General features: G+C 41.6%; 1 protein-coding gene across 1 annotated transcript in view; it reads left to right on the top strand.

Annotated features, from left to right (window-relative positions):
- Window positions 1–482: 482 nt before the first annotated feature.
- TM2D1 (TM2 domain containing 1) overlaps window positions 483–23,480 on the top strand; it is a 40,023-nt gene continuing 17,025 nt past the window's right edge. The window contains exons 1-4 of the mRNA XM_050804353.1: window positions 483–694; window positions 1,866–1,935; window positions 10,833–10,941; window positions 19,469–19,560. Coding sequence (XP_050660310.1) covers window positions 527–694; window positions 1,866–1,935; window positions 10,833–10,941; window positions 19,469–19,560 — 439 coding nt within the window. The 5' untranslated portion in view covers window positions 483–526. The remainder of the gene's footprint in view (window positions 695–1,865; window positions 1,936–10,832; window positions 10,942–19,468; window positions 19,561–23,480) is intronic.

Raw genomic sequence — 23,480 nt, 5'->3', positions numbered from 1 at the left:
TAAAAAGTTACAGGAGGACATTATGTCAATTAGTAAGAGCATATATCTGAAATCTGGCAAACATCAATTTCATTCCGACTGAGTCACTTAGTGATTAAGGTCAGTGTGTTTCAGCGTCTTTGAGCCTTGTTCCTTATCTGTAAACCCAAATCCTATCAGGGCTAATTGCGATGATGTCAGGAAAGCATTGATTCCAACCTCAGGCGCCGCTGGCACTTTCAGAGGATCCAGAAGCCTCAGCTAAGAGCACGGGAATGAGAAGCGGGTGAAGCACCTGATTGCCTCAACTAGTCGTTTCCTTCCTCCAGCACTCAAAGGTCAACCTTAGCTCCTTCCAAGGGTTCGAGGGGCAAAATTCGTCCCGAGGGACAGGGTACATGCATATTTTAAAAGGGTCTCCGAAGCGAGGGAACTGGCCTCTATCCTTTGCGAGGTCCCTTTAAGAACGTCGCCCTGTTGCCCTTCTCCCTCCGGCTCCTGGGCGGAGGCGGAAGCGGAAGAGGCGAGGGAAGTGTCGGTCTCCAAGATGGCGGCCGCGTGGCCGTCAGGTTCGTCTGCTCCGGAGGCCGCGACTGCTAGACTCCTCGGTGTCCTGTGGTTCGTCTCAGTCACTACAGGACCCTGGGGGGCTGTTGCCACCTCTGCCGGGGGCGAGGAGTCGCCTAAGTGCGAGGACCTCAAAGTGGGACAATATCCTCTGTGGGGAGCACTCCCCATGGAGGCGAGGTAGAGTTGGGGTCGCAGGTGGGTCGCTGCCCTCAGGACTGGCTAGGGCTGTACTGAGTGAAAACGATAACCTGATCTGTGGCTTCTAATGACTGAAGGATCCCTGAAGGTAAACAGAGTTGTGGAGATTGCAGGGCCAGAGGCCACCTTTTGTGATTTCCTTATGATTTTACTAGTCATTGGCGCTTCCTCTTCTGATCCACTTTTTTTTTTCTTTTTTATCAGTGTGCTTACTTGTTCAATAAAACATGTAGATCCTGAAGTATGCCAGGCCCCGTTCTAGACACTAGTAATACAAAGATGGGTAGTCTCTTACCCTGTAAATGTTTGCCACCTCTTCCTAGGGGGAAGACAAGTAGTAACGATCTAGCCGATGTGTTGTTGCCCATTTATCGTTAACTTTATGTATATTATGTATATTACCTCCTGTTATCCTCACACTTCATGAGATGCTAGACTGCCAGTGGACAAATTTCTTTCTGTTTTATGTTTCTTTTGTTTTGAGACAGGGTCTCGCTCTATGCCCAGGCTGGAGTACAGTGGCGCGATCTCAGCTCACTGCAACCTCCGCCTCCCGGGTTCAATCAATTCTCCTGCCTCAGCCTCCTGAGTAGCTGGGACTACAGGCATGCGCCACCACACCCGGGCAATTTTTGTATTTTTAGTAGAGACGGGGTTTACGCCATGTTGGCCAGGCTGGTCTTGAACTCCTGGTCTCAAGCGATCCGCATCCCCATCAGCATGAGCCACCTCAGTGGACAAATTTCTGTTGCATTTTGTAACCTTGGATGACTTATTTGAACTCTGTTTTCTCATGAGTAAAAGCGTGGATAATTATGGCACAAACTTAAAGGTTTATTGTAATGTTTATGTATTATTATATTATTTGTAGAGACAGACTTCTCATTATGTTGCCCAGGCTGTTCTTCCCGAATTCCTGGGCTCCAGTGATCCTCCTGCCTCAAGTATTATTTAGCAATACTAAAAGTATATTTGTACATATGCTTATTGACTTGGACAAACTAGCAGCCTTTATTTACATGTGAATATCAACATGAGTATATAATATGAATAGTAAAGGCATGATAATGTGTTGTGTTGGAATGTAGTCCATATTTCCTTAACTTTTTTTTACATATATTTGTAAAGATCCAAAAATAAATGATGCTACGCAAGAACCAGTTAACTGTACAAACTACACAGCTCATGGTAAGACTTCCAGAAACATGTCTTTAAAAATAATTTTGAAAACATTATTTCATAGGTCAATGTATGATCACTAAGGGCAATTAATAAATGCATTTTTTCTAAATTATAACATTATTACTCAGTTACCAGAGTAACTTAAAATTGGAGAACTAGCTAGGGGCTGTCAGTATTTAATTTAAAAAAGAATTCTACTTGTTCTGAAATGGTGAAGTTTCACCATGTAAACAAAAATAGGGCCGGACGTGGATGTTCCCAGATTCAGTTAGGCAAGTGTACTTATATACTTTATTTTCCCTAAATGAATAAGCATATCATTCCCTCACATGGAAAGTCTTCCTTTTATTTTCCTTTAGCTCTCCACTTACATCATCTGTGAATACTTACCTGATAGTTCTTGGCTAGTACCATAATACCTACAAGTCCTTGATGCTTCCCAGCAACTTCATCACTATCGTTTCTGTCGCTTTGATAAATGTCATTTTTATTACTTTGATTATATTACTTTGGTTTATATTTGATTATATTTGTTTGATTTGGGGTGTGTGTTTATGTGTATTTTTTTTTTTTTGAGACGGAGTCTCGCTCTGTCGCCCAGGCTGGAGTGCAGTGGCGCGATCTCGGCTCACTGCAAGCTCCGCCTCCTGGGTTCACGCCATTCTCCTGCCTCAGCCTCCCTAGAAGCTGGGACTACAGGCGCCCACCACCACGCCTGGCTAATTTTTTTGTATTTTCAGTAGAGATGGGATTTCACCGTGTTCGCCAGGATGGTCTCGATCTCCTGACCTTGTGATCCGCCTGCCTCAGCCTCCCAAAGTGCTGGGATTACAGGCGTGAGCCACCACGCCCGGCCTATGTGTGTGTATTTAGCATTCAGTTGGCACCAAAATGATTTTTTACATGTTTATAAATTTATCAATAATTCTTAAGTGGATTCAACATTTTATTACAGAAGACACCTAACTGGAGGGCAGGAGGGCAGACTTCTTTTGGGGCAGAAATTCTTTTCAGTTGTATAATTTCCTTTGAAATCCCCATATCTACAAAAAAACACCCTGTAGGCTAGAAAAATGCTTTTTTTTTCTTTTTTTGAGACAGCTGGCTGCCAGCTTCCCAGTATGAAGCGAGATGCTTGAGTTACAATAGTATTCACAGATTTCTAGCATCTTTCATATGAATGATTGAAACAACTATTTGAGAACTAACTCTTCTTTATGTGTAACTCTATTCTCTGTGTTCTGAAAGCTACGATATAAAAGACTTTGAAGTGTAAAACAGGCAAATCAAAGGATATTTATAAGTTAACTACAAAGGAAAGGATTACTTACAAAGTTCCTTTAAATGGCCAGGCATGGTGGCTCATGCCTGTAATCCGAGCACCTTGGGAGGCTGAGGCAGGCGGATCACAAGGTTGGGGGTTCGAGACCAGCCTAGCCAACATGGTGAAATCCTGTCTCTACTAAAAATAGAAAAATTAGCCGGGTGCAGTGATGGGCACCTGTAATCCCAGCTACTCGGGAGGCTGAGGCAGGATAATTGTTTAAACCCCGGGAGGTGGAGGTTGCAGTGAGCCGAGATTGTGCCATTGCACTCTGGCCTGGATGACAGAGCAAAACTCTGTCTCGCGGGGGAAAAACATTTTCTTTAAATGTAATATATCTAAATAAAATAAATGTATACATACTAAGCAATGTCTCCTATATAAGGCATATATTATTTTCTTTCTGGGGGTCTCATTATGTCATCCAGGCTGGAGTGCAGTGGTGCCATCTCTGTTCACTACAACTTCTGCGTTGTAGGATCAAGTGATCCTCCCACCTTGGCCCCTGGAGTAGCTGAGACTACAGATGTGCACCACCACTCCCAGCTAATTTATTTTATTTTATTTATTTTATTTTTTGTATTTTTGGTAGAGACAGGGTTTCGCCATGTTGCCCAGGCTGGTCTCAAACTCCTGAGCTCAAGCAATCTGCCTGCCTAGGCCTCCCAAAGTGCTGGGTTTACAGGCATGAGCCACCAGGACCGGCTTCCCGGCTTTTTTTTTTTTTTTTTTTTTTTTTTTAAATTGTAGAGATGAGGGTCTCTCTATATTGCCCAGCCTGGTCTTGAACTCGTAGGCTCAAGCAGTTCTCTTGCTTTGGTCTCCCACAGTGGTGGGATGACAAGCATGAGCCACTGTGCCCAGCTAGTTGCCTTTTTTTTTTTTTTTTTTTTTTGAGACGGAGTCTTGCTCTGTTGCCCAGGCTGGACTGCAGTGGCCGGATCTCAGCTCACTGCAAGCTCCGCCTCCCGGGTTTACGCCATTCTCCTGCCTCAGCCTCCCGAGCGGCTGGGACTACAGGCGCCCGCCACCTCGCCCGGCTAGATTTTTGTATTTTTTAGTAGAGACGGGGTTTCACCGTGTTAGCCAGGATGGTCTCGATCTCCTGACCTCGTGATCCGCCCGTCTCGGCCTCCCAAAGTGCTGGGATTACAGGCTTGAGCCACCGCGCCCGGCCGTTGCCTTTTTTTAAAACACACAAAAGCTCGTGGGCTAGCTATGGTGAATCAATTCTAAGTCCTGATTGGAGATGGATATCAAAATAGCTCATGAAACATGCTTTTTGGTTCTGACATAGGAGAAAAATATTAAGAGTTGTGAAAAGTGTGAGTTAAGTGATCTCTGTCATTCTTCTAGCCAAAATTATTTTTCCTTTGTTTTTTTCACTGAGTATATGAAGAACTATTGTGAAATTCTCAAACTATGTTTACTTTTCTTTCTTTCTTTTCTTTTTTTTTTTTTTTTGAGACAGAGTCTCTCTCTGTCACCCAGGCTGAAGTGCAGTGGCGCAGTCTCAGCTCACTGTAACCTCTGCCTTCCGGGTTCAAGTGATTCTCCTGCCCCAGCTTCCCAAGTAGCTGGGATTATAGGCGTGCACCACCAAGCCCAGCTAAGTTTTGTGTTTTTACTGGAGACAGAGTTTTGCCATATTGGCCAGGTTGGTCTTGAAGTCCTGACCTCAGGTGATCCACCTGCCTTGCCCTCCCAAAGTGCTGGGATTATAGGCGTGAGCCACTGAGCCCAGCCTAATTTTCTTGTTTCTTTTTCTTTTTTTTTGAGACAGGATCTCACTCTGTCACCCAGGCTAGACTGCAGTGGCACCGTCCTCGCGCACTGCAACCTCCACGTCCCAGGCTCAGGAGATCCTCCCACCTCAGCCTCCTGAGTAGCTGGGACTACAGGCACATGCCACTACACCTAGCTAATTTTTTGTATTTTTTGTGGGGGGTGGGTAGAGGTGGGATGTCTCCATGTTGCCCAGGCTGGTCTGGAACTCCTGGGCTCAAGCGATCCACCTGCTTGGCTTTCCAAAGTGCTGGGATTACAGGCATGAGCCACGACATCTGGCTGTTTAATTTTCATAAACTAATGTTTGGGTAGGGATGAACGTGAGCAGTGTTTTACAGAGGGGAGTTTGGAGCTAGTGAGTAGGAATTGGGACAAAAGGCAAGGAAATTCATCTGCGACAATAAATTGATGTGATCTTAAAACGGTTCCTGGTTAGCTCAGTATCATCCAACAAGCACATTTGTTTATTGAGAAAGTATTTATTGGTAATGAATAATTTAAAACTAAATTTAATTATTGAGTTAAGACAATTTATATTACAAAATATTGTTATTGATTGAGAATTTGTTCATTTATTTATATTTATTTATTAAGAAATTATTACATGGCAGGCATCTGCTAAGCAGTATAGGTGATCTGCAAAAGAAGACATAATCCCTGACCTTAAGAAGTGTTCTGTCAGTCCAGGCGAGGTGGCTCACGCCTGTAATCCCAGCACTTTGGAAGGCTGAGGTGTGTGGATCATGTGAGGTCGGGAGTTTGAGACCAGCCTGGCCAACATGGTGAAACCCTGTCTCTACTAAAAATAGAAAAATTAGCCAGGTGTAGTGGCACACGCCTGTAGTCCCAGCTACTTGGGAGGCTGAGGCAGGAGACTCGCTTGAACCTGGGAGGCGGAGGTTGCAGTGAGCCAAGATCACGCCACTGCACTCCAGCCTGGGCGACAGAGCCAGACTCTGTCTAAAAAAAGAAAAAAAACAAAGAAGTGTTCTGTCTGGGTTATATACACACATATCAGCAAGTATTTTCAATTTTTCTGTCACTGAAATACAAAAAATATTTAGATTTTACCTCCAGAAAATTTTGCTATGGTCCTTTGATAGAAGTCTTCTTTATTTTCTTAAGTTTGTATTATAGTATTTTTACAGAAAAGTGCATGTAGGTATAATTCAAATGATTTTCACAAATGACACACCTGTAAATGCTTCCAGATCAAGAAACAACATTATTAACATGCCAGAAGCCCTCTTCATAGTCTTTTATAGTCACTACTCTGCCTCAGTGGGTAACCACTATTTATTCTAGCTTCTGACTGTAAATTAGTGTTTCAAAGAGTATATTATTTTTTATCTTTTTATTTGGAGATAGTTTCAAACCTACAGAAAAGTTAGAAGAATAAGAGTAGTACAAAGAACTCCACCGTAGGCTGGGCGCAGTGGCTCCCGCCTGTAATCTCAGCACTTTGGGGCCAAGGCTGGTGGGTCACCTGAGGTTGGGAGTTCAAGACCAGCCCAACCAACATGGAGAAACCCCGTCTCTACTAAAAAAAAACAATACAAAATCACCTGTAATCCTAGCTACTTGGGAGGCTGAGGCAGGAGAATCGCTTGAACCTGGGAGGCTAAGGTTGCAGTGAGCCAAGATTGCACTACTGCACTCCAGCCTGGGCAACAAGAGTGAAACTCCATCTCAATAAACAAACAAACAAACAAACAAAAAAACCTCCATCTATATACTCTTTACCCAGATTGACCAATTGTTAACATACTTTCTCTCTCTCAATTTGTTTGTGTATATACTTTTTTCTGCCCCTATAAATCTGTGTTTTTCTTTAGAGATGTTCCAGATCAGATGTGGTGGCTCACACCTGTAATCTTAGCACTTTGGGAGGCTTAGGTGGGCAGATCACTTGAACCCAGGAGTTCTAGACCAGCCTGGGCTATGTGGTGAAACCCCGTCTCTACAAAAAATACAAAAAGCTAGCCAGGCATGGTGGCGCGCAAGTGTAGTACCAGCTACTTGGGAGGCTGATGTGAGAGGACTACCTGAGCCAGGGAGGTGAGGCTGCAGTGAGCCCTGATTGTGTCACTGCACTCCAGCTTGGATGACAGAGCAAGACCCTGCCTCCAAGAAATAAATCAGTAAAAAATAAAAAAATGAAAATAGAAATATTTTCTTAACATAAATACAGTTCAGTTATAAACTTTGGTAAATTTAATATTAATACATATGCTTTAATCTAATCCATATTCTTATTTTATCAGATGACCCAAATAATGCCTTTTTAGCATTTTCTCCCAGTACAGGATCCTAAAATCAGATTTTACATTTAGTTTTCTTTAAATTGGTACATTTCCACAACTTTCTTTGTCTTTTATGGCATTGACTTGCATGTTTGATGCCTACAGCCTCCCTGTATTTAATAGAGTGTTCCTCATTGGGATTGTTTGATATTTCCTTTTGATTAGACTTAGGGTATACATTCCACGCTGTAAAATAACGTAATTGATGGAGTGTCCTTCCCAACATCTCGCATCTGGGGGCACATGATAAGTATCTCTTTCTCCTTGGTGATGCTAATTGTTTATCACTTAGCTTTTTCTACTGTATAGTTAGTATTTTTTTCTTCGCAATTATAAATAATCTAAAGGGATACTCATTAAGGCCATGCAGATATCTCCCTACCACCCCCAGATTTATATCCCATTAATGATTCTGGCCTGAACTATTCTTTTTTTATAGAATGGTCAACACTTCATTCCATAAAATAGAAAAAGTGTTCCTTGGAACTATTCTTTACTCTGATAGTTGCAAAATGATTATTTTCCAAATCTAGCACTCTCAGAGTAGAACTCTTTTAATGCTAAAAATATGGAGATGGGGTTGGCTCTTGCCAACTTTATTTTTTTTTTCTCTTTTTTTTTTTTTGGAGATAGGGTCTCACTCTGTAACTCAGGCTGGAGTTCGGTTGCAGGATCTCTGCTTACTGTAACCTCCACCTCCCAGGCTCAAGTGATCCTTCTACCTTAGCCTCACCACACCCGGCTAATTTTTGCATTTCTTTTGTAGAGATGGGATTTCACCATGTTGCCCAGGCTGGTTTCTAACTCCTGAGCTCAAGCAATCCACTTGCCTCGGCCTCCCAAAATATTGGGATTACAGGTGTGAGCCACCACACCTGGCTTTTTTTTGTTGTTGTTGTTGTTTTTGGAGACACAGTCTTGCTGCTCTGTAGCCCAGGCTGAAGTGCAGTGGTGGGATCACGGCTCACTGCAGCTTCCATCTTCAGGACTCAAGCGATCCTCCTGCCTTAGCCACCGAAGTAGCTGGGATTATAGACATGCGCCACCAGTCCCAGCTAAGTATTTTTTTGCAGAGTTGCCCAGGCTAAATTTAGTCCTTTTTTTTATTGTTATGAAACTTCATTGTCTGATTACATTATTTCTGGTTTAGCATTTCTGTATTTGAAAAACGTCGCTCCTTTCTATGCCAGGTGTGGTGGTGGTGTGTGCCTGTAATTCTGGCTATTTGGTAGTCTGAGCCTGGAGGATGTCTTGAGCCCAGGAGTTTGAGGCTACAGTGAGCTGTGATCATGCCACTTCACTCCATCCTGGGCAAGAGAGTGTGAGACCCTGTTTCTAAAAAGAAACCAATCAAACAAAAAAAGCCACATTGCTGCTTTTTATAATGAATACTGTGTAGTTATTGGCTTCAATTGATGTTATGTAAATCCTAGACGTTGGTTAGAACCACACCTTTTTGCAAGAAAACTGCAAATTGAATCATTTGCAGGCTTGTAGCATGTTGCTTAATTTTGCTAGTTAACATTTATTGATAACTGGCTTCTTTGGTCTTGTTATATTGATTTGTTTATTTTTGCTTATTGCTGAAATCAGTGTTAGCGTGGGATAATTATGATATAATGGAAAGAGTATTGATTAAGAGTAATGAGTTTCAGTCTAGGATTTAGAGAGTATTATTTGCTCTTTAGTCAACTCATTTAATTTCTTGGAATCTCAGTTTTCCTGTTTGTGAAAGGAAAAATATTATGAATTTGCTTACTTAATAAGTTCTTCTTTCTTACAAGGATGAAATGAAATCGTTATAAAGTATGTCTAAACAAACTCTAGGGTTGTAGGCTTCTTTTGAATTGATTAATTTCATATAATAAAATCTTATGTTAATTTTATAGCCACTTAAAATGTTATATTCATTTCTTTTTTAGTCTTCTAAGTGTTAAATTTCTTGATTTCCTAGAGTGGGGAACCTAGCTCTCTTTTTTTTGTGTGTGTATATATATATATTTTTTTGGGGGGTAGGGGTGTGGGAGGTGGGGGGTGGGGTAGAGAGAGGCCTTGTTCTGTCACCCGGGCTGTAGTGCAGTGGCAGGATCATAGTTCACTGCAGCCTGGATCTCCTAGGGTCAAGAGATCTTCCTGCCTCAACCACCTGAGTAGCTGGGACCACAGGCACATGCCACCATGCCTGGCTAATTTTTTTTTCTTTAGAGAGAGAGTCTCACTATCTTGCCCAGGCTTGTCTTAAACTCCTGGGCTCAAGCGATCCTCCCTCCTTGGCCTCCCAAATTGCCGGGATTACAGGGATGAGTCACTGCACCTGGCCCCTAAACACTTTTTGAATACCTTTTCTAACCAAGCGCTATGCTTTACACAACATATGCCTGCCTGCCTTCCCTCCTTCCCTCCCTCCCTCCCTCCCTCCCTCCCTCCCTTCCTTCCCTTCCTTCCTTCCTTCCTTTTCTTTCCTTCTCTTCTTCTCTCTTCTCTTTTCTTTCGACAGTCTTGCTCTGTCACACAGGCTGGAGGGCAGTGGCACAATCTTGGCTCACTGCTATGTCTGCCTCTCAGGCTCAAGTGATCTCTTACTTCAGCCTCCCAAGTATCTGGGACCACAGGCACAAGCCACCATGCTTGGCAAAGTTTTGTATTTTTTTTGTAGAGATGGAGTATCGCCATGTTGCCCAGGCTGGTCTCAAACTCCTAATCTGCCCACCTTAGCCTCCCAAAGTACTGGGATTACAGGCATGAACCGCTGCACTCAGCCCTTTGGTACTATTTTTACCTATAAAGAATCCAAGGTTCTGAAAGGAGCAATGTCCAAATAAGTTGTTCTTATTCCAAAGGTCTTGTTCTTTGCATTATGAGGCTATAAAGCTGTTAAGGCAGTGCTTGCCTGAGTCTATAAGTGTTGCTTCCTCTTATTATGTCATCTGGGTTATGAGGAAGGATCAAGATTGCTTAAATTCTGAAATAATCTACTATATCAAACCCCAGAGGGAATCAAGAAACAAATACATTTAGAATCAATGAAAATAATTTATGGCAGCAACTATCTATGATAGTTGATATATGCTAAAAATACAAACTCAGATTGTGTTAAAATAATTTAATAGATAAATTGCCCAACGAATTACCAACAAAAATTTGAGCGGTGTTCTTAATTCTGGAGATGAAGTAAAGGGCAGTAATATTGTACATTTCTTCCCTTGGTACCTTTATCAGAGGCAGGAGATTGAATTAGATTAGCCATGCATCTAATCCAGTGTGGCAACTCTTGTATTTTTGTGTTAAGAGACTACTATACCATTTTATATTTATCTTGCATGTAAGTACATACATAATGTCACTTTTCCTGTCTAAAATTAAAGGCTTGTGTCATATTATATTGGCAGGTAGTTTGTTATAACATATTTGCTAGTCTTAGAAATAACAATTACACACTGTCTCTACAGAAAAAAATAAAACAGTTTCTTGACTTTTTCTGCCTTCAGTTTCCTGTTTTCCAGCACCTAACATAACTTGTAAGGATTCCAGTGGCAATGAAACACATTTTACTGGGAATGAAGTTGGTTTTTTCAAGCCCATATCTTGCCGAAATGTGTAAGTACATTACTGACACTTAAATTTTCAGATTACTTGCCTATATTATATCTTAATTGCATCAAGAGATGAGATAATTTATGGGGACTATCCTGAAAATATATCTTTTATCTTTTTGCCTGTGTCAGAAAACCTTTAAGTGTTTGTTTTTTGGTTTTTGAGACAAGGTCTTGCTCAGTCACCCAGGCTAGAGTGCAGTGACATGATTACTTCTCACTTCAGCGTCGACCTCCTAGGCTTAAGCAATTCTCCCACCTCGGCCCCACAAGTAGCTGGACTACAGGTTTGTGCCACCATGCCTGGCTAACTTTTAATTTTTTTGTAGAGATGAGGTCTCCGTATGTTTCCCAGGGCTGGTCTCGAACTCCCGGCCTCACATGATTCTCCCGTCTCGGCCTCTCAAAGTGCTGAGATTTACAGGCATGAGCCACTACACCCAGCCAAGTGTGTATTTTTTTTTATAAATGCATTATAAGTGTGTATTTTTTTAAATTATTGGCATTATATTTTCAGCCTAAAACTGTATATTGTTACAATTCTATTTGATGGCACCTAGTTTTGATTGTTTCAAGAAATAAAACACTGTACAGATAAATTGAACCTTAAAAAGGAAAAAGGAAAAAAAAGAAATAAACCACCATTAGACTATTGCTACAAGTCTATCAAATCAAGTAGAGCTGAGCAGTCCAGTATGTGGGACAAATAAAGACTATAAATGGCTTCATGCCATGTTAATTGAGGTCAATCAGTTTATACCACTGAGTTATGAAAAAATTGTCTTCAAAATGTGGGAGATTTCTAGAGTACAAATAGCAATTGTGTACCTATTGTATCAGAAAAACACTAATTTTTTGCACATAAAGGGCATTTTAAACTTCGTTTTATTCTTTGTAATAAATATGGATGATGAATGGTAATGTTAAACAGAATTCAAAAGTTATCAGTTTGGCTAGCTGGGCACAGTGGTACATGCCTATAGTCCTAGCTACTCAGGAGGCTGAGGCCAGAGGAGCTCGGAAGTTCAAGCTCAGCCTGGGCAATATAGTGAGATACTGTCTTTTATAAAAACAACAACAAAAATGATCAGTTTGGTATACTAAGACAAACGGCTTTCTTTTGTTAGGAATTTCTCTGTTTAAAGGACTTTTAGACCTAGTGTGGTGGCTTACTCTTGTAATCCCAGCACTTTGGGAGGCCAAGGCAGGAGAATCACTTGAGGCCAGGAGTTGGGGACCAACCTGGGCAAAGTAGGGAGACCCTGTCTCTACAAAAAATACAAAAATTAGCCCAGTGAGGTGGTGCTTGCCTGTGGTCCTAGCCACTGGGAGGCTGGGGTGGGAGAATTACTTGGGCCCAGGAGTTTGAGGTTGTAGTGAGCTACAATCGCAGTAACAGAGTGAGACCTTGTCTCTAAAAAAATTAAAATTAAAAATTTTTCAAAAAGGACTTTTAAGTTTGATTTCTCTTTCTGCTAAAGCTTATTATTCATTCTTATATTCCTGCTTTGTACCAAAAACATGATTTAGTGTTACCTATTTTTAATTATTGGCATTATATTTTCAGCCTAAAACTGTATGTTGTTACAGTTCTATTCGATGGCACTTAGTTTTCGTTGTTTCAAGAAATAAACCACTGTACAGATGAATTGGACCTTAAAAAGGAAAAAGAAAAAAAAGAAATAAACTACCATTAGACTATTGCTACAAGTCATTAGAATTCTTTGCAAGAACTTTTAGCGTTCTGTCTTTCCTTTTGATCCTACCTCATTGATTTAATGAGGGGCTTTTTATACAGCAAGGGGATTACATCTTGCTATATAATCCTAAGCCTACCACTGATCTTCTTGGGTTCCAAGATTTCGCATTAGTCGAGTAAAAATTGTTAAAAAGGAATAGTTTCCAGTGTACTTAGATATAGTTTCATTTTTTTTCTGTTACAGAGGTAAGTTTAAAAAATAAGGTTTAGTTAATATTTAAATTTATAGATATTTCTACCTTAAACATTCTAAACAACTGATGTGTTAAATGCTGGTCCAAGATATAGGTTATAGTAAGAAAATCATCTGTTGAGAACAGCTAACCACTCAGGCTGGAACTTACAGGTTTATATCATTTGTAATGCTAATACCAGAATGGCCTGTTACTTAATTTCCAAGTTGTTGCTGATTTTTCTTTCAGTGTCTCAAAATGGATTAGGCTGCATACAACTGAGCTGCACTAGTCATACTCATAAGTATTATTTATTTATTTATTTTTATTTATTTTTTTTTTTGAGACGGAGTCTCGCTCTGTCGCCCAGGCTGGAGTACAGTGGCTGGATCTCAGCTCACTGCAAGCTCCGCCTCCCGGGTTCACGCCATTCTCCTGCCTCAGCCTCCGGAATAGCTGGGACTACAGGCGCCCGCCACCTCGCCCGGCTAGTTTTTTTTGTATTTTTTAGTAGAGACGGGGTTTCACCGTGTTAGCCAGGATGGTCTCGATCTCCTGACCTCGTGATCCATCCGTCTCGGCCTCCCAAAGTGCTGGGATTGCAGGCTTGAGCCACCGCGCCCGGCTTATTTATTTTTTTTGAGACAGAGTCTTCCTCTGTAGCCCAGGCTGGAGTGCAGTGTCACAATCATATCTCATTGCAGCCTCAACCTTCCAGGCTCAAGGCATCCTCTCATCTCAGCCTCCCAAGTAGCTGGGAATACAGGTGCATGCCCCAAAGCTCGGCTAATTTTTGTATTTTTAGTAGAGATGGGATTTCACCACGTTGCCCAGGCTGGTCTCGAACTTCTGGGCTCAAGCGATCAGCCCGCCTCAGGCTCCCAACATGCTGGGATTACAGGCATGAGCCACCATGCCTGACCCTTATAAGATATTGGTATCAATTATGGTAAGAAATATAACCATCAGGTAAACTAGATATTCCAAGGCTACTGGCCAGCTTATTCCCTTCTTACAATAAAGTTTACAATTTCTTTTTTTTTTCTTTTAAGATGGAGGTTTGCTCTTGTTGCCCAGGCTGGAGTGCAATGGTGTGATCTTGGCTCACTACAACCTCTGCCTCCCGGGTTCAAGCGATTCTCCTGCCTCAGCTTCCCAAGTAGCTGGGATTACAGGCATGGGCCATCACGCCCGGCTAATTCTGTATTTTTAGTAGAGATGGGGTTTCTCCATGTTGGTCAGGCTGGTCTCGAACTCCTGACCTCAGGTGATCCACCCACCTCAGCCTCCTAAAGTGCTGGGATTACAGGCGTGAGCCACCGCGCCCGGCCTAAGTTTACAATTTCAAGACAGAATTTGCAGCTCGGCATGGTGGCTCATGCCTGTAATCCCAGCACTTTGGGAGGCCAAGGCAGGTGGATTGCTTGAGCTCAGGAGTTTGAGACCAGCTGGGCAACATGACAAAACCCCATCCCTACCAAAAAATACAAAAGTTAACTGGTGGTGCATGTCTGTAGTCCCAGTTACTCGAGAGTCGAAATCATGGCTACTGCTCTACAGCCTTGTTGACAGAACCAGATCCAGTCTCAACCAAATAAAAGAAAAAGAATGAGCATTGCTCATCAGAACAGTGGGAGTTAGACTGATGGGTAATTTTGATGGTAAGAATGGCAAAGCTAGGCCGGGCGCGGTGGCTCAAGCCTGTAATCCCAGCACTTTGGGAGGCCGAGATGGGTGGATCACGAGGTCAGGAGATCGAGACCATCCTGGCTAACACGGTGAAACCCCGTCTCTACTAAGAAATACAAAAAATAGCTGGGCGAGGTGGCAGCGCCTGTAGTCCCAGCTACTCGGGAGGCTGAGGCCGGAGAATGGCCTGAACCCGGGAGGCGGAGCTTGCAGTGAGCTGAGATCCGGCCACTGCACTCCAGCCTGGGCTACAGAGCGAGACTCCGTCTCAAAAAAAAAAAAAAAAAAAAAAAAAAAAAGAATGGCAAAGCTAAGATAACCTGATAAATAATTTTGCTTTATTGGGATATTAGGTACGTGCCTACCAAAAGGCCAGCTGCTGTGCAGCTACTGAAAAAGACTCAGTGATACATTCTTATTCGTTAGGTGTCCCTTTTCCAGTTTCATATTTTCTTTGTACTCCTGTTAGCATATTGTTTTTAAAACTATATATAATAGGTTAATACTTGGTTAAAACTTCATCTTAGTATTGCAAATATTCTGTAATGTATTCTTCAGAAACTAAAGTCTGATAACCATCCTGATTGATGACCAAGCCACCCACCTATTTACACTGGCCATCTATATTAGTATTATGTCATAGTTTCATTTGGGTTAACTTGGAGGTCTGGGTGGTGTTGGTGACGCCATAGTTGTTCCATGCAGTCACGAATGGGCCTTGCTCCTTTCATCTTGTGGCTTTGCTTTCTGTAGTCCTTTGAGTCCTTTCCACTAAGCCAGCAGGTGGGAAAGAGGAGAGGGAAACTTTTATAGGAGTATTTTATGGGCCAGACTTGGAAATGGCGTACACTTCCATCCTCCTTCCACTGGCCAAAACTCAGTTATGGCTGCACTTAAGTGCAAGGTGAGCTAGGAAATGTAGGTTAGCTGTATATTCATAAGAAAAAAAGAGAAATGAGCCTGGGCGTGGTGGCTCATGCCTGTAATCCCAGCACTTTGGGAGGCTGAGGCAGGCAGATCGCTTGTAGTCAGGAGTTCAAGACCAGCCTGGCCAATATGATGAAACCCCATTTCTACTAAAAACACAAAAATTAGTTGGGTATGGTGGTGCGTGCCTGTAATCCCAGCTACTCAGGAGGCTGAGGCATGAGAATCACTTGAACCTGGAAGGTGGAGTTTGCAGTGAGCCGAGATCAAGATTGTGCCACTGCACTCCAGCCTGGGCAACAGAGAAAGAGAAATGGCTCGGTGAATAACTAATCTCTGCTATACCACCAGTTTTCAGATTATTCTTTAGGGTGATTTACTTATATAGATAATTGCTTTTCTAATTTCATTTCCCTTCCCAGCCAAACTTTTTAAAAGTTGTTTTGATAATACTTATCTGTTACAGGATTTTCTGTCTAATGTAGTATGGCTTTTGGCCATGCTGAGATTCACCAGCAATCTTTGTTGATATATCGAATGAATGTTTACAGTCCATGTCTTAATCTTTCTACAGCATTTGGCTATTCCCTTCTTTCTCTCTCCTCTCTTTTTAGTATAGAGGCAGGGTGTCACTATGTTGACCAGTCTTTTCTGTCTCAAATTCATGGCCTCAAATGATCCTCCCACCTCATCCTCCTAAAGTGCTGGGATTACAGGTGTGAGCCACTGTGCCCAGCCTGGCTGTTTCCTTTCTTAAAATACTTTCTTGGCTTTCTTAAAATACTTTCTTGGCTAGGCCCAGTGGCTCAGGCCTGTAATCCCAACAGTTTGGGAGACTGAGGCGGGTGGATCACCTGAGGCCAGGAGTTTGAGACCAGCCTGGCCAACAAGGTGAAACCCCATCTCTACTAAAAATACAAAAATTAGCCCAGAGTGGTGGTGGGCGCCTGTAATCCTAGCTCCTTGGGAGGCTGAGGCAGGAGAATCACTTGAACCCCAGGAGGTGGAGGTTGCAGTGAGCTAACATTGTGCCATTGCACTCCAGCCTGGGCAACAAGTGTGAAACTAAATCTCAAAAAAAAAAAAACAAAAACCCTAAAACACTTTCTTTTTTTGGCTTATAGTATAAAACACTCTTCTGTGTCCCTTCATTCTTATTTCTTTGCTTCTTCCTTAAGTCTTGATGTCCTTGGTCCTTTTTCCTTTTTCATTCATCCACCCCTTTGGCTTCTCTCACCATCTTTGTATATATATGTGCCATATAAAAAGTTGGTGATATGTTTTATATTCAATTTTAGACCTCAGATTTAATATATATAAATAGCCAGGCACAGTGGCTCATGCCTGTAATCCCAGCACTTGGGGACGCCAAGGCGGGCAGATCACCTGAGGTCAGGAGTTCCAGACCAGCCTGGGTAACACTGTGAAACCCTGTCTTACTAAAAATACAAAAATTAGCTGGGTGTGGTGGCGGGTACCTGTAATCCCAGCTACTCGGGAGGCTGAGGCAGGAGAATTGCTTGAACCCGGGAGGTGGAGGTTGCAGTAAGCCGACATTGTGCCATTGCACTCCAGCCTGGGTGACAAGAGCGAAACTCTATCTCAAAAAAAAAAAAAAAACAAAATTATGTAAAACATATATATGCTTATATATAATATATACTAGTATATTGTATATAGTAATATATATATAACATTACCATCTTAAATATGCAATATAATATTTAATGTAAAATATATTACCATCTTCATATATAATATAATTATATATTTTATATCATATATAACATATATATAAATATGGTAATATTCATTAGGCACAACAGTGGGAGAGCTGGACACACTGGCATGTGACTACAGGCATATGTCACTGTGCCCAACTCTCCCTTTGTTTTTTTTCTTTTTTTCTTTTTTGTTTTTTTTGGAGACAGTCTTGCTCTGTCACCCAGGCAGGAGTGCAGTGGCGTGATCTTGGCTCACTGCAACCTCTGCTTTCCAGATTCAAGCGATTCTCATGCCTCAGCCTCCCAAGTAGCTGAAACTACAGGCATGTACCACCACGCCTGGCTAATTTTTGTATTTTTAGTAGAGATGGGGTTTTACCATGTTGGCCAGGCTGCCAGTCTCAAACTCCTGGCCTCATATGATCCAACCGCCTCAACCTCCCAAAGTGCTGGGATTATAGGAGTGAGCTACCACATCTGGCCCCATTGTTTCTTAAGCTCTCTAACATATAAAATATATTGCAATCTTTATATATATTGCATATATATATAAGTCCTAAAATTGAATTGAATTGAATTGAATATCAATATGTTAACTATCTTTTATATACTATATATATAGGGGTCTAAAATTGAATTGGACCAGGCGTGGTAGCTCATGCTTGTAATCCCAGCACTTTGGGAGGCCAAGGCGGGTGGTTCACTTGAGGCCAGGCGTTTGAGATCAGCCTGGCCAACATGGTGAAACCCCATTTCTACTAAAAATACAAAAATTAGTCAGGTGTGGTGGTGCGCACCTGTACTCCCAGGTACTCGGGGGGCTGAGGTGGAAGAATCGCTTGAACCTGGGAGGCAGAGGCTGCAGTGAGCCGAGATCACACCACTGCACTCCAGCCTGGGCAACAGAATGAGATTCCATCTCAAAAAAAAAAAAGAAATAAAATTGAATTGAATATCAATATATTACCATCTTTATATATATTTTATATATATAAGGTCTAAAATTGCAGTTGTTTTCTTTTTCTTCAAATTCTTTCCTCCTTCGTCTCATTGAATGGCACCAGTTCTACCCAGTTTCTTAAGCAGAAACTTTTGGATTCATTACTTATTTTTTATTATTTTTTTGAGACAGAGTCTCACTCTGTTGCCCAGGCCAGAGTACAATGGCGCGATCTTGGCTCACTGCAACCTCCGCCTCCTGGGTTCAAGCGATTCTCCTGACTCAGCCTCCCAAGTAGCTGGGATTACAGATGCCTGCCATCATGCCCAGCTAATTTTTGTATTTTTAGTAGAGACTGTGTTTCACTCTGTTGGCCAAACTGTTCTCGAACTCTTGACCTCAGGTGATCCACCCACCTCGGCCTCCCAAAGTGCTGGGATTACAGGCGTGTGCCACTGTGCCCGTCTTGGAGTCATTCTTGACTTCTCCTTTTCCCTTATTCCCCACATGTAGCCTGTTTGCTTCTGCCTTGTTAGTATTTCCCAATTTTGTTCACTTCTTTCTCCCACTGTTACTGCCCATTAGATTTCAGCGTTAGTTTTTGCATTGCCTTCTAAATTATTTTTCTGCTTCTAGTTTGGCGCCCTATTCCATTGTAGATGGGGTGCTACTGCCTTCAGCATAAAGTTTGACATCCTTATAACGTTAGACACATAAACGGGATCTCTGGGCCACTTACTACTTTTTCTAACTCATACAAATATGCAGTCCAATAAACACACAGGCACACACACACACGAAAGAGGATTATGAGCAGGGATCTTACATGATGAAATTTGACTTCAAATTGATAGTTCTGCCTGTCTCTTTTGCCTGTGGCACTCTTTCCTCAGAAGCATGGCATGGCCATCTCACTCACTTCCCTCAGGTCTCTGCTCAAATATCACCTTCTCAATGAGGTCTACTCTTACCATGCCATTTAAATGGCTCCTGGCATTCTACACAGCCTGCTCTACTTCTTTTTTTCCGTAACATTTTTGACTTTCTAACATATGATTTACTTTTTAAATATATTTGTGTTTATTGCTTATTATCACTAGCCTGTGAGCTCCACGGGAATAGGGATTTTTGTTGTTTTTATTCGTTAATACATTTCAGTAGCCTAGAATAGTGCCTGACATACAGTAGGCATCCAAAAAACATTAATTGAGTGAGTGAATGAACCAATTAACAAATAAGTAGTAGTTAATAATTTTGTTTTCTAAAATGTCCACATTGGAAATATATGAATATGACACTCAGATTTTAATTTTTTGCAGAAATGGCTATTCATACAAAGTGGCAGTCGCATTGTCTCTTTTTCTTGGATGGTTGGGAGCAGATCGATTTTACCTGGGATACCCTGCCTTGGGTGCGTATGTTTCATTAAAAAAAAAATCCTTATGAAACCTACATTTTAGTGAATTGTATGTGTTCTTATAGATTAAATCTCTGTGTATTTATTATAAGTTCTGTATAATTGGAGTTGAGTAGTTAACATTCTTCTGTGAGTATAGAGCTATCAATTAGCCCAACAGTTCAGCTTAGGTAAGAAATACTCTTTTCCTGTTTTCACCTTTATGAAAACACACAGAAAATAGTGTAGGCATTTACTTAAGATAGTAGACTGGAACTGTCACTGCTAGTGCTGGGCACACACTGGATGTTTAGTAAATGTTTTATGAACAAATGTACATCCTCTACCACTCCAAAAAATATTTCCTTCTGCCCAAATCTCTTTCATCACTGCCCTGGGATTAGAAACTATGCACTTGGGCCGGGCGCGGTGGCTCACGCCTATAATCCCAGCACTTTGGGAGGCCGAGACGGGTGGATCACGAGGTCAGGAGATCGAGACCATCCTGGCTACCACGGTGAAACCCCGTCTCCACTAAAAATACAAAAAATTAGCTGGGCGTGTTGGCAGGCGCCTGTAGTCCCAGCTACTCGGGAGGCTGAGGCAGGAGAATTGCTTGAACCTGGGAGGCGGAGGTTGCAGTGAGCCGAGATCACACCACTGCACTCCAGCCTGGGTGACAGAGCAAGACTCTGTCTCAAAAAAAAAAAAAAAAAAAAAAAACTATGCACTTCTTTCAGAACAAGTTGGGGTTGGAACTTTGGTGACCAGCTTGAGCTGGAGTGGGAGCCCTGACTTCTATCACCCTTAGCCCCGCTCTCTATATCTTCCTTCTTGCTGTAATCACATTTACCGTAGTTACTAATGCTTATGAAAACTATTTACATTTTACGATAGCTTTTGTTTAAACAGTACTTTCACATGCCTGCCCTTATTGAAGCCTTACAACCCTCTGAGTTTATCATCCTCTTTAAATCCTCTTTAACAGGTAGGGAAACTGTCACCAGAGAGGTTAAGGGATTTACTGAGTCTAGAGGCTTTCCTTTATTCTGTGACATATTTGTTGTTATCATCTTTGTTTTATGGATAGGAAAATTGTCACGAGATTAAGAGATTTACCCAAGGACACTCAGCTAGTGACCTCAATTTGAACCCAAATTTTCTGGCTCCAGAGATCATGCTTTATTTACTGTAGTAGTCTGCTTCTATATTAGCCCTTCACTGAGCAAATTTAAAGTTTTTGAATGCTCTGCCTTCTAGCTAGCAAAGCTAACCTTATTTCTTCCATGTTGCTACCCACAAAAGATCAAAGAGAAGTCTTCACTGTGGGGTTGATGGTAGGTATATTTCTGATAGCTGTACTAAAACTCAGTGTTGTAAGTTCCTAAGTAAAAGTCATAAAGTACTATATATACTTGTTTATTTAATTAAACATTCAACATTTAAATAACTAAATGATATGGAAATAATGATGAAGGTCACAGTGTATATTGGTTAAAAATAAAATAAACATGTTAGTAGGCCAATTTATGGTACAGCACCATAACAGAACCATAACAAAGTGCTGTGAGAGTAAGGAAAAGGGACTGACGCAGTTGACTGAAGGAAGTTCTTAGATGTGGTGACATTTGAGCTAGGTTTTGAAGGATGAAAAGATTACAGAGGTTGAAGGCATGGCAGGGAACAGCATGTGTAAAGTGTATAGGTGTACACTGAGAGATGAGGGGATAATTTAGCTGATCGTGTAGGAAGAACATTGCAGGAGGTGACACTGCCTACAGAGGTAGTCTATGGTCCGATTATAAAATGCTTTGAGTACCTTGCTGTGGAGTTGGGTCCTTTAGATATCAGAAGTTATCCTTTTAGGTATCAGAAGCAATAAAATATTTTTTCTTTTTCTTTTTTTTTGTGACAGGGTCTCACTCTGTTGCCCAGGCTGGAGTGCAGTGGTGCAATCTCGGCTCACTGCAACCTTAGCCTCCTGGGCTCAAGGTATGCTCCGTCCTCAGCTCTGCCCGAGCAGCTGGGACTACAGGCATGTACCACCACGCCTGACTTAATTTTGTATTTTTTTGTAGAGATGGGATTTCGCCATGTTGCACAGGCTGCTCTTGAACTCGTGGGCTCAAGCTGTCCTCCTACCTCAGCCTCCCAAAGTGCTGGGATTACAGGGAAGAGCCACAGTGCCTGGCCAATTTAAAATTTATAAATATTTTAAATAAATTTTAATTTCTATTAAGAATCCAAGGTTAAGAAATTTAGGCATTTTTATTTTAAATGATCACTGCCTTAAAAAAAATTCTTAACTACGTAATACAATGTTGACTGCAATGAAAGTAGTTATAGACAAAATCTAAAATTCAGTTTTTTGCCGGGTACAGTGGTGTGTGCCCATAGACTCAGCTACTCAACAGGCTGAGGTGGGGGGATTGCTTGAGGCCAGGAGTTTGAGGCCAGCAGAAACAACATGGTGACATAGTGAGATCCCATTTCTACAAAAAAGAAAAAAATAAATAAAAAATCCCATTTTAAAACTAAACTTACTTAATCTTTCTTCATGGTTATGAAAAGCAGTAGTCCTACTTAAATATAGCTTTTTTTTTTTTTTTCCTTCATAGTGCTAATTATAAATCTGTTAGCCTCAGGGATTTGTTTATTCATTCACTTCAGTCTTCCTCTGGAATGTACACTCTGTTTTTTTTTTGTTGTTGTTGTTGTTTTGAGCGGAGTTTTGCTCTTGTTGCCCAGGCTAGAGTGCAATGGTGCGATCTCAGCTCACTGCAACCTCCACTTCCTGGGTTCAAATGATTCTCCTGCCTCAGCCTCCCGAGTAGCTGGGATTACAGGCATGCGCCCAGCTAATTTTGTATTTTTAGTAGAGACAGGGTTTCTCCATGTTGGTCAGGCTGGTCTCAAACTCCCAACCTCAGGTCATCTGCCTGCCTTGGCCTCCCAAAGTGTTGGGATTACAGGCGTAAGCCAGTGCCTGGCCTCGAATATACATTCTTAAAGGCAGAAGCCTCATCTGTCTTATGCAAGTTGGTGTCCTAAACAGAACTTGACAGACGGTAAGACTCTGATAAATATTTGTCATATGAATATCAAAAAAGCTAGAAACAGGCTAAATGTTCACTAGGGAGGAACTGTCTCAAACAATTAAGGTACAGTGTATAACAGAGCAGAATACTATGCGCCATTTAAAACAATGACATAGAAATATGTTTATTGGCAAAGTAATGTAATAACACCCATAACAGAGTAAGGAATTTAAGAAAATCTAGATATTTTGCTACAGAACCCCTTCTTAAGGATGCTTCACAAAAATGAACATGAGAGGTTTCTGCTAAGATAAAATATTAGATAAGGGAAGAATATCTTTGTTTGGAACTGGTAAATATTACCTACACCTGGAGTAATACATTTAAGGAAATTAGAGAACAGATCAGAGACGATATTTAAAAGTTTAAGGAACTAACAAATTTATAGTGACAGAAAGCAGATAAGTGCTTGCTGGGGAAAGACTGGGGCAAGGAGAGACAAGAAATAGAAATTACAAAGGGGCGTGAGGAAACTATTAGGGGTGACAGATATGTTCTTTTTTTTATTATAGTGATTGTTTCACAGGTGTTTACAAGTGTCAAATTTATCAAATAGTACATTTAAATATGTACATTTTATGTCATTGTATGTCATTGATGTCATTGTATGTCATTTTAATGTATGTCATTTATAGCTCAATAAAGCTGTTTTAAAAAATCAAGAGGCAGCCGGGCGCGGTGGCTCAAGCCTGTAATCCCAGCACTTTGGGAGGCTGAGACGGGCGGATCACAAGGTCAGGAGATCGAGACCATCCTGGCTAACACGGTGAAACCCCGTCTCTACTAAAAAATACAAAAAACTAGCCGGGCGAGGTGGCGGGCGCCTGTGGTCCCAGC

This window comes from Macaca thibetana, chromosome 1, assembly GCF_024542745.1.
Source record: "Macaca thibetana thibetana isolate TM-01 chromosome 1, ASM2454274v1, whole genome shotgun sequence".
Taxonomy (NCBI): domain Eukaryota; kingdom Metazoa; phylum Chordata; class Mammalia; order Primates; family Cercopithecidae; genus Macaca; species Macaca thibetana.
This window is presented reverse-complemented; position numbering and strand designations above follow the sequence as displayed.